Source organism: Eurypyga helias, unplaced genomic scaffold, assembly GCF_000690775.1.
Source record: "Eurypyga helias isolate BGI_N326 unplaced genomic scaffold, ASM69077v1 scaffold22267, whole genome shotgun sequence".
In the NCBI taxonomy this organism is placed as follows: domain Eukaryota; kingdom Metazoa; phylum Chordata; class Aves; order Eurypygiformes; family Eurypygidae; genus Eurypyga; species Eurypyga helias.
In genome coordinates, this window is record NW_010261382.1 from 1 (window position 1) to 11,639 (window position 11,639).

The 11,639-nt window shown below is 47.5% G+C and overlaps 1 protein-coding gene across 1 annotated transcript in view; it reads left to right on the forward strand.

Annotated features, from left to right (window-relative positions):
- Window positions 1-212: 212 nt before the first annotated feature.
- Window positions 213-11,639, forward strand: part of DMAP1 (DNA methyltransferase 1 associated protein 1) — a 27,519-nt gene continuing 16,092 nt past the window's right edge. Inside the window, exons 1-6 of the mRNA XM_010155360.1 lie at window positions 213-363; window positions 3,075-3,166; window positions 3,760-3,955; window positions 8,328-8,486; window positions 9,635-9,802; window positions 10,763-10,948. Coding sequence (XP_010153662.1) covers window positions 262-363; window positions 3,075-3,166; window positions 3,760-3,955; window positions 8,328-8,486; window positions 9,635-9,802; window positions 10,763-10,948 — 903 coding nt within the window. The 5' untranslated portion in view covers window positions 213-261. The remainder of the gene's footprint in view (window positions 364-3,074; window positions 3,167-3,759; window positions 3,956-8,327; window positions 8,487-9,634; window positions 9,803-10,762; window positions 10,949-11,639) is intronic.

An 11,639-nucleotide genomic window follows, 5' to 3' on the forward strand; every position in this document is an offset into this window, starting at 1 on the left:
GATGGGGAGGCGGCTGGGGGGCGGCGTGTACGTGTAGATAGATATACGTGCGTGTGCATCTGCATATATACATATGCACACACGCACGTGTGTGTATGTAGATATCCGTGTGTACATATGCACAGCTCTGCGCGTTTGTGTGTGCGTGGGATAGCCCGCGTGGGAGGTACGCGTTAACCCCGGCCCCTTGGTTCCCCGCACCCTAGAGCTGGAGGGGACGGACGGGACGGCGGCAGAGAAGGCCAGCGGACAGGTGGAGAGATGGCGACGGGCGCAGACGTGCGGGACATCCTGGAGCTGGGCGGTGTGGAGTCAGAGAACACGGGCACCATCAACAAAAAAGACATCATCAACTCGGATAAGGTGAACTACAATATCCCGAGGGACTGCTGCATGTTTTCTACGGACTGACTGACCTTGCATGTGGTGTCTGGGGTGAATATTGGAAAAAAAAATGGGATAAAGCATGTTCCTACCATCAAGGCATCTTGAAATGCCTGGAGGGCCCCGCTCCAGGGTTCCTGGTGGTCTCAGTTAACTGGGCTGTGGCATTTGGGGCGGTATTTGAGCTGGAACTGTGTAAGTGGTGTCCTGGTGAGCTGGGCTTGACCTGGGATATTTTCAGCTGTCTCTAAAATTCCCATTTTGTGGAGTGTGTGAAGTGTGTTTACCGTCTAGCTCCCGAGCAGATGGAAATAATATAACACAGTCCTGTTTTAGAAGAACAAAACCATTGTCGGACTTGATTGAATGGTAAATGTCTTCAAACCGTGGGAGCAGTCCCTGTGAGAGAAAGGTGTATGGGTGAAGTTTGGGAGAACTGGGATGTGTTGCCTGTGGGAACGTGGGCAAATTAGTAAGCTCTGTTAAGGACCTATGCTGACACATGCTGCGTTTTTTGTGGTAATGTGCTAGGGTATGTTGTTGCCTTCTGTGTTATAAATTCGGGCAAAGTCTTGGCTGTCCCGTGCTTTGTGAAGTGTTGGGAAGGTCAATTTATGAGTAGTTATGAGATGTGGAGATGCTTGGAAACGAGGCAAGGGAGATGAAATCCCCGGGAGCTCTCTGGTACAGAGGTGATCTGATCTGAAGTAAAGCCTGTGCATTTGTTTAGAAAAACAAACCCCAAAACAAAATATACACAACCTCCTCATCCCTGAAAATACTTTCTGTCTTTGCCTCCACTGAAACATTTGTTTCTGAAGAGCAACACGGTGGTTTCATGACTGCCTTGCTGAGGGTAGGACACACAGTGTAATTGGTGTAGTGGAAAACTGATGCGTTTCAGTAATTTAGAGGCTGAAATGTTAAAATCAGCGGTTATCAGCTGTGTTGGTGAATAACGTGTCCGGTGAGCAGCTCAGTGGCTAGGTTCAGCCTGTGATGTTGTGCCACTGGGTCTTCGGGGTTGCCAGTTCTTTGGTCTAGATGCGTTTGTCTGTTAGCTAGCAGAGAGCTGAAGGAGTACTACTACCTGGCTGTCTCTCTTTTGGAGCACAGAATAAGATGGGTTTCTCAGATTTACTGTAATGGAAAGAGAGAGGAAGGGAAGGTGCAGTGGGAGGTTTTGGGGGGAGCCCGGGAGGCGGCTGGCAGGCGTGAGTGTAATGTTCTGAATTTCTACAAAGCACAGAAACAATCAAAGCAAAGGTATAAGCTGTTGTTGCACGGAGAGAGCAAAATTACTAATAACAGCACAGCACTTGCTCAGGAAATAGATCTGTTTTCAATTAGAAAAGAAACAGACTGATGTCTTTAAATCACAAGAAAACCATGAGGTACTTTCCAGTCCATTAGTAACTGAGAATGTTAAAATAAAAATTGCTAGGCATAAAAACATTGAAATCAGCAGGACCAAGTCATTTGTTCTCAACTCCTGAAAGAGCTGGCTGAGCTGATCTCTGGCCTGCTGATATTAACTTCTAATAAATCTGGGAACTTTGGGGGAATTCCAGAAGCCTGTGTTCAAATGTGGTGTGTGGTGACCCGTGGGTAAGTGCCTCAGTTGGCCTTACATCATTCCTGGGCAAAGTGATGGACGCACTAGAGAAAGGTGTTTGATTAGTAGTGAAAAGGTGCTGATACGATGAATGTCTGTCGTGGAGTTTTATGGAAAATAGTTGTAGTCCAAGATGATAAATTATTTTTTTTGTAATGGTATTTTGAATTTGCTTGATAAAGGTGACTTTGTGGATTTAATACAATTTATGATACAGTGTTAGTTTTACTACTGCAAGATACTCTGATTAAAAAGTTGGTAGTGATGTGGTAAAAAAGTACTTACAACTACTTACCATGTCACTATTTTTAAAGATGATGCAGTTAGACCAAATGCTCTGGACTATTCAGTAAGTGGCCCACTTTAAATGAAGTGTACCTTGGTAATGTGGCTGTTACTGTATCCACCTGAATCACAAGCTGTTTATAAACTTGTGTGTGTGGTATGAGGTGGAACGTGTCTTAGAAATCAAGTCTGACAAGGTTTTAGGGGCTATATTGAGTCTCTACCCTAAATTCCTAGTATGAAGGAGCTATGTCAAAAAAATTCTTTGCTTCCTAAGTGGGAGAGCAGATGCAGGAACGGCTTTTTTAAGTGATACCAGTAGTTTTGACACGGGGGCTACTGCCAGACCGTGATCACAGCTAGTAAAAATTGAAGTTGCTGCAGAACCAAGTGAAAAAAACTAAGAGGGGGTGGGAAGACATTTCTTAGTGTCTTCTCTGAAAGGTAGAAAATAATTTAATTGAATGCATGAATATTTTCACATGGGGACAGCACTTATGAGGTGAAAAAAGGCAGTGCGCTAGCTCCTGAAAATTACAGCCAGATACTCAACTTGGAACTTAAATGCCTGTTATCAGCAACAGCAAGTGTGTGAGGACTGGCAAGTGCTATCACTGAGGCTGGGCATGCTTTGTCTGTCGATGTCTTTCACCAGGAACTTTCCTGGAGAAATTCAAGGTGTCTAAAACCAGATAAAAGCGAAAGCCATCACAGGGCACCAGGTTACGTAGTTTAATGTTCCTTCAGGGATTGCTCCTTCTGAATCTAAAATTCAATTCTTTTGTTTCAGAAAAAATCCAAGAAATCTTCAGAGACGCTGACCTTCAAGAGGCCGGAAGGAATGCACCGAGAAGTTTATGCACTCCTCTACTCTGACAAAAAGTAAGGGCTTGTGGTCATCTCTGCAGGTTGTGGGGTAGCCTGGGCCTTTGGTGGTAGGGCAGCACCCCATTGAAAGCATGGGCAGTCTCACTTCCCAGACTGCCCTTTGTGCTTGGCCCACGCTCATGCCCTTCTCCCTTAGACAGTCATGGACAGTGTCTCTTCTAAATTCGAGAGGCTTGCTCTGTGTAGGAGGTGAATTAGGTACAAGCACAATAGTCTGGTGCAGACAAGGCAGTGTTTTTACCCCTCTGTATCTAATTCTCTTTTATCTGCAGCCGGGAATAGCACCTGCTTTTACTTCTGCCAAAAGAATTCTGCTGCAGCCTGTATTTAGTTTGCTGTGGATTGTGCCCTTGCCCCAGATGTCTCTTGAGTAGTTTGTTCTCTGTATGGATCTGTTCAAACCCATCATGATGTCCTGTGATGCAGGAAGCATTGTAGTCTAGTGCAAACCCTGGAATAAAGCTTAGACTCGGGTTTTCTCACCCTAAACATTGTGGTGGCAGATCCCACATTGAGTCCGAAATCTCTTTGGGTTTGTCCTGGGCTGCTTCTTGCTTCTCGTCAGCTGGTGCTTTTCTCCACCTCAGGGATGCACCTCCGCTGCTGCCAAGTGACACAACTCAGGGTTATCGAACGGTCAAAGCCAAACTGGGGTCCAAGAAAGTCCGGCCTTGGAAGTGGATGCCCTTCACCAACCCAGCGAGAAAAGATGGAGCGATGTTTTACCACTGGAGGAGAGCAGCAGAGGAAGGGAAGGACTACCCTTTTGCCAGGTTCAATAAAGTAAGTGGGGGCACTTTCAAACAAAAGCATATAAATAGCAGCTGGAAAATACCCTTTGGTCAGCTTCTTGAATGTCCAGACAGGAAGTTGGTTTTTTCAACTAGTGAAGGCTGAGTTAGATTTGGCCATTTTAAATTTTGCATTTTAAATTGCAGCATGGCCCGCAGCCATGTGACCACAGGCTGTGATCTCTCCGAATCATTCAAGCTAAGTGGGCTGAGTATGTGGTCAGAGCTTGCTAGAGCGTCCCGTGTTTTGGGTCTGCAGTCATTGATTTGCTAAGGATTCAGTTCCTAACCAACATCTTCCCCCTGATTACAGCTTTGGGTAGTAAAAGATACTCTTTTCCGAGCGAGACGTTAAAGTCTTAAGTCTTGTTATTTTGCCCTGTGTGAAAAAATTCGCTTGAGCTTTGTGGCCAAAAAGCTGGCTTGCAGCCTCTTGGCCAGATTCCAGCCCAGATGCTGAATTACGTTGTGTTCCCTCTGAAACTGCTTCTGTGCTATCAGTGTGGTGCAGTACCCTCTTCTTTGTGTCTTACATTGGCTTGTCACAATGTGATGTTGTAACCTCCTGCTGTTTTCTCCCAGATGTATCTGCTTTGAGTGGCTGGGCCTTTCATGTCTGTTCACAAAGAAAACTACACCAAGATTTGTATTTCTAAGTCAGGACCTCCAAAGTTAGGAAGGAGCAGAGTTAGGGTGTCTCTATAATGTAATTTAACCTCCTTCATTATGGAAATCTGAAGAGGAAAAAAACCTGTGTGTGCTAACATGATTCCACAAAAGCTCTGCTTTCCTGTAACTGCATACAACATTTAAGTTTGTTAGAGCTGATGCTCTGTGGGTTACAAAGCTTGGCTTCCTGCAGAGTTAAGTGGTTGGTTGACCTTGTATGTTAGAAGGCTTGAGCTCTCGCTGATGCTTTTCTTCTTGCTGGGACATTGGTAAGAGCCTCCCGTGGTATCTCTTCTCTGATGTCTAGGGTGGAAGTCTGAAGTGTGACTCAGTCAAGGCACCTACGCTGCCGTCTGGGTGAAACTTTGGGACTGTAACTGTTTCCCTAAGACTCTGCTGCTCTAACAGTTTCTGGCTGAGTTCAGCTGAGTTTATCAGGGGACCACACACGGGTGTTGTAATTATATGATTCTTGCTTCCTTACCTTTATCATGTGCCACGAACTGACAGACAGAAGAGCCTTCAGCAAGGCTGCAACCTTTAGATTAGTGGTACAGACCTCTGTAATTGTGCCTGTGCAGATGACATGTTAGGAGCAAGTTGTTGCCCTTGTGGGTCCATGCATGAGAGGATAGAAGGCACTGATGAGGAGTTTTGCAGACATTTGCTGTGTCAGAGGAATTTTATTTACTTTTCCAGACTCTTCTGTGGCTTCATTTTCACTTCTGCCTGAATCCCTTACTCCCCTTGGCATGAGCCCATTTCGCTGTGCATTTAGCCCCACTGGTCACTTGAGCTCTTTAACCCAGCTCCCACATCACTGGCAGTTGCTGTGCCTTTTCTCTCTGCTCCCAGTCTCCCACCCAAATCCTTCCTCTTTGTGAAATCCACAATGTAAACTTGGGTTTCGCAGTGTGTGCTGAGCCTTGATCCCCGGGTGTGAAACAGGAATCTAAAAGCAGCTTCACTGATGTCGGAGCAGAAGCCCGCCTCAGCCGATATTCTGTTTCTGGTTGCCATTAGTAAAGGCTTAGAGAAAGAGACTAAGAATGGGGCAAATAGGGATCATTTCTTCCTAGCTTCTGGTGGCCTTTGGCTTAAGGATTTCTTAGCTTGGAATTTGTGTTTAATAATTCTTGCTCGGTACATCCAGGGCAGAAAGCTGCTTTGTGAATATCCCATGGTAATGAGTTCTGCAGGTTAATTCTCTGCGGTGTGCAAAGGTTCTTTCTGCTGTTCACTTTAAACTGCTGCCTGGGTGTTTCGTGTGGTGCCTCTGAGACTCTCTGTGTCACACGATGTAGTAAATTGCCCTTGCTGTGTTCTGTGTTTTCCATAATTCGACATACATCCGCCTTTCTGTGCCCTGTGTCACCCTTGCTGTTCTCAAATACCCTTTCTTTTGAAATTTTTGAGGTGGGTGGACTAGGGGTTTGTGTTTCACTTGCTTGGTGGGTTTTTACATTGGCTGCATGTCTGGGTTTTTTTTTTTTTTCTCTCTGTCTATTCTCCCCCTGTTTCTCCCCCCGCCTCCCCCAACCATTTTTAATCTTCAGTTTGTCTCTTTACCACTGCCGGGCGTTGTGCTGATGTTTTCACAGAACTGTCTCATGGCTCCAGGATCTTTCCCGAGCAGTTTTAGCTAATTTAATGCCCATCATTGTGTGAAATGTAGGACTGAGAGGGGTTTTCTGGGCCATTGAATCCTCTTCTTGGCTCTTTCAGATCCTGCACCATCCAGTCCCTTTCATAATCTGATCAAGTTCCTTTTGAAAAGCACTTGGATTGTCCTGCCCCTGTGCTTCCTTGGGAAGCTGTTCCGGACTGACTCTGCTCCATTTCTCATTTACAGGTTAAATTTTCCATGTTAAATTGGCATTTCTTTGCAAGCCGATTTCTTTGTCCTTATTTCAGTTGTTCTTTTTTTTTTCCTGTGGGTATTCCTTTCATTCCATCTAGCATGCAGTCAGATTCCCTTTCAGACTTCCTTAGCTAGGCTGCTTTCTCTTCCAATCTGGTGTGGGAAGACAAGTTCCCCACCCCATTATTCATCCGCGTTGCTCTTCTCTGTACGTGTTCCCATTTCAGTTCATCTTTCCTGAACAGGGGTCAGTAGAGTTGTGGTGGGTATTCCTGCCAAGGTCTTGTGCAACTGAAACCCTGCCAGTTTCTGCTGGAAATCCCTCGGGGGGAGGTGTGTGTCATATTTGCATTTTCATGGCTATGTTGCATTTGAAACAGTCATCCCGTGGTTGGCTCAAGCTTTCCATCTGATGAGTTCCTACCTTCTCACTTCTTGGCAGTTCTCACCTCAGCAGCTGTGAATGGGGTTGAGGATGTGTTTTGGGGAGCTCTTTGCTCTTGTCCCATTCTATTCTCTGATCAGGCATCTGCTGCCTTCCCGTCTGTCCCTCACAGAGGGCCCTGCTGGCTCTTTCCATGTAGGAAATGAAAATTTCTTACTCTACTACTCTAGAAAACACTCTTTTTCATGATGTCCATAGGACATCCTTACAGTGTCTAGTAGGATGGCTTTTCTCTTGGTGGTACTTGAAGGTTGAGGTGCTGTGCATCTCCAAGAGATATACTTGACCTTTAAGCTTTTGTGTCTGAGTGATGGAAGAAGGGCTGTGGACCTAAAGAAGTTCTTACCTGTGGGGTCAGAAATGCTCCTCTGAGCTGTATGGAGTTCTTGAGGGTGACTTTCCTGGTGTAGGACTCAGGAGGGTGTAGAGGTGTTGACGCATGTGTGTTGCTCACAGACACGCGATGTTTTATTGTGGAGGCAGGACCTCCTCGAGCTGAGCAAAGTTCCGCTGCAGGAGTGGTGGGAAGGCGTAAGGGAGGAAAGCACAGGCCTGTTTGCACTTTTGCTTTACCATGTGCCAGGACTTCCCCTAACGCAGTCAGTATTTTTACTGTTCCTTTAGTGCTCATGTGACTCTTGTGTTCTGGACAGAGCCCTGGAAGAGCAGTTCCAGGCTGGGGACAGCGCTGTGGGTTTGGCCTTTAGGCACGGGGGACACTCTGAGAGTTGGACTGTGGTTTAGCCCCGTGGCTCTGCTGGAGAAGGGGTAGGTGAGGATGGGAGGGACAAAGTTGTGCGCCAAGTTTATGGCCCTCAGTTGTACAGCACCCAGCCTTTCAGATCATCGTGGCACTGTCTGCACCAAACATGAAAGAAGTTATGTATCAAAGCAGAAGGTGTGCTAAAGGCTAGGAGCTGCAACAAAAGCAGCCTTGCCTTTCCCGTTCTTCCTGTACAAGTGAGCATGTCCCAGCCCAAGTGGAGTCGTCTGTCAGAGCCGTTTATGTCAAGTTGTTGGTGCTGCTAGATGAGAGGAATGCAGGGAGGCTGGCTGAACCTTGGCTTCACTGGCATGTTAGCCTCATTAATTTTGAAACCTGTTGTCAGGATGTGGTTTGCTGACCTCTGCCGGTGTCAGCCACCTGAAATAGTCTTCAGCCTCCTGGTTGGCTCCCCAGAATGTCGTATCTGTGGCCCTGAGATCACACATTGCTCCTTATCAAGTGCTCTGCCTGCTCGTCATGTTACTTACCAGGACCCATTGCTCAGGGTCCTGGCAGCCCTCTCCTGTCAGCCTGCTGCTTTTGTTGTTGGCTCCAGTTCTCTCAGCCCTTACCAGAGGGCAGTGCTGCAGGAGGGCTACCACGTTTTTCTTTTCACTGCGTAGACGGTGCAGGTACCCGTCTACTCGGAGCAGGAGTACCAGATGTATCTCCACGACGATGCGTGGACCAAAGCTGAGACAGACCACCTCTTTGACCTGGCTCGGCGTTTTGATCTGCGCTTTGTGGTGATTCATGACCGCTATGATCACCAGCAGTTCAAGGTGAGTGCCAGGGGCCAAGGTGCTGCTAGCAACCTGCTGCTACGGCACGTGCAGGGCTTGCTGCCCTGCAAAGACCGAATTACCCTTTATATCAACTTAATTAGGGGAAAATAATGAATTATTGGCAGCAAGGAATATTGAATTTCCAGCACAGGGCATTGCTGCTTGCTTTGTCTGTAATTAAATCCACTGTGACTTGTGCTCATTCCCTGTTGTGTTTTATTAGAAAGTTAGAAGGTTTCCTTCCCCCTGCCAGGAGAAGAATTCCTTGTTCCTTGAAGAGAAGGCAGCTGGGGAGTTTGTTTAGCTGAGCAGCATGGGTGTCCTGGATTCCAGTCTAGGCCCTGGGGGAAGGATCTGCTGATGGTCCCTGGGGATTGGGAGTTTTCCCTGACGCTGCTCCCGACTCATGGTCTGAGCTGGTGCAGGTTTGTGTCACCTCTCCTGTGAAGCAGGGACCATCAGTGCTCTGAAGACACAACCCTGGTGTCATGATCGTAGATCTGTAACTGCTGGTTCCGTGCCTTCTGGTGATATGGGGGAATGATGTGCCTCCTACAGAACAGCTCCAAATGCTGGAGCTTTTTGTTGATCTCTGAAATGCTCACATGAAGAGCCTGTAGCAAAGTGAAATAACAGGAGTCTGCCCAGCTGGGCAGCCCAAGCACCCTTGGTGCTTGGAGTACGGAACACAGCTCAGGCTCTGAGTAATGATGGGCAGCTGACACCTTCTTGGTTGTGGTGACTGGCCACTGTCTGGAGCAGCTCAGAGGAGGCCTTCTGTGCATTTGACACAGTTTCCTGTTGTCTCAAGAGGAGAGAACCTGCCAACTATCCTTGCATCCGTTTATCTGGGAGTGCTTCACTGTATATTGTCTCTAACCCTCAGCTGTATTGTTGGACGCTCTGGTGGGTGTTTCTAAAGCAGTAGCTGTGAACCTCTGACAGTTAATTCACGGGGTTCACAGAGAAACTCCCCCTTCCCTCTGGTTCCTCCGGGACTGGCAAGGCTCCCTGTTAATCTGCCTCCCAGGCACTCTGTCTTATACCCCGTCCGACATCCCTCAGCCAGTGGTGTGTGTCTGGCTACTGCACAAGGTTTTGCTTGGTTCTTCCCTAACGTTGTCCTCCTGGGATGTCTTCCCCAGAAAAGATCAGTGGAAGACCTGAAGGAACGGTATTACCACATCTGTGCCAAGCTGGCTAATATTCGTGCAGCTCCAGGCACAGACCTGAAAATCCCAGTCTTCGATGCTGGCCATGAGAGACGAAGGAAGGAACAACTGGAAAGGCTGTACAACAGGACACCGGAGCAGGTAACTTTGGGAAGAGAGCATCTCTGCTCTAAAAGATTTATGACAAGTTGAAGCCGTCGGTGGATGATGTAGGCCGGAGGGTGGGAAAGGGGAAGACTGGGGAAGGCAAGAGCAACACCCGAGTATTGCTTTTGTTGTTGAGTTCATGTCATTTTAAGGGATGCAAAAGGACAATAACTGAGAAACATGTCTACACAGGAGAGAGGGCTGGGTGAGCAGAGTTATGGTCTCTGCTAACTGCCACCATCTTCTCTGTGACACTTGCTGTACAAGTCCTCTGAATACAAACGCAGTCTCGGATCAATGTCCTTATGAGTCCCTGAGTCCCATGGAGAGAGAATTATTTCCTTGACAGTAAAAATCTTGCCAGAACACATCAAAGGCTGTAAATCTGCATGTTTAGTTCTCTTTGTTGAAGCTGTGTAACGGTCCCAGGGTTTAGAGGTTAAGGAACTTGTGTGTTCCCCAAAGGCTAGGGGAGAACATCCTTTTCTGTTGCTAGTTCCCTCTAATGACAAGTTCATATGTGTAATGACTCTGCTTGTCCTTCCCACGTTGTGCTTGAAACGAGGCATAGCTGCTCTAGGTTCTACCTGCTCTGTCTGGGGAGGGGAACCAGCTTCTCACCACACTGCATTTGCAACTGCAGTAAAGGCTTTTTAAGCTTTCTACCTGTGGTCTTGGTCTCTTTGGAGGTGGGATTAACCATTTATGGATGCTGCTGAAGGGTGTATCGTGGATGTTGTGATACAGTACCTGCCAGTTTGTAGCTTGGCATTGCCGTGGATGCAGGGTAAGGCTGTGCAGCATAATGTGCTCTGCAAATCCAAGGTATTAGGCAGGAGAGCTCATAGTCATTCCCAGGCTGGCCCAGAGCAGAGCTGTTATCGGTAGATGGCCCCCGTGCCTTGCTGGCCCTCCTCTGCTGCTCTGATTGCCTTTACGTGCTTTGGTCTGCAGGTGGCAGAAGAAGAATACCTCATCCAGGAGCTCCGCAAAATCGAAACCAGGAAGAAAGAGAGAGAAAAGAGAACCCAAGACCTGCAGAAGCTCATCACAGCTGCTGACACCACTACTGAGCAGAGACGTGCCGAACGCAAGGCTCCCAAGAAGAAGCTGCCCCAGAAGAAGGAGACAGAGAAACCTGTAAACATTTCTCTTTGGGTTTTTCCTTTTTATTTTTCCTCCTTCCCCCTGTTATGCTCCGCCTGGGTAACATGTTTCCTTCAGCAATCCTACTGGGATCAGGCCCTCAGCTCTTCTGGGGGAAGTAGCTGCTGGCTGCCTTGTGGCAGATGCCTTTTCGGTTACGTCTTTTGGAAAGCAGATTGGTCTAAGGCAGCCGTTGTCAAGAGTCCTCTGGTGTGCTCTCTGTCTCTCTCCCATTTGAAAAATGCTGGTTTAAGTCCTGTTTTCCCTTTCCCTCCCTGAGACATGGGATGAACTGCTGTCAGCCATTCATCCCTCATGGCAGGGAGAAGCATCTGTCACCCTACTTCTCGTAAGTGTATTCCAGTACTGCTGTGCAGGGTTGTCCCACACACACATAGTCTTTCACCTGCCCTCTTTTTCTAGTCCAGGTTTACCTTTTCCTGCCCACTCCTGGGTCTCTGTAGCATCTCTCCAAGCTCAGTACATGCCCCTCCTGATCCTCGGCTGTGATCAGAGCAGCCCTGCTGAGGACACTTGTATTCTGGGAGCTATTGCTTCTCATTTCTCCCTGAGCCAAGCTAAAGCCTAGGGAGCCCAGAACACAGGTTACAATTCACATTTGATGTTACCACAATTTCCCATTCGATGACAGCGTGGACTGAACTAAATTCAGCACCTTCAGCAG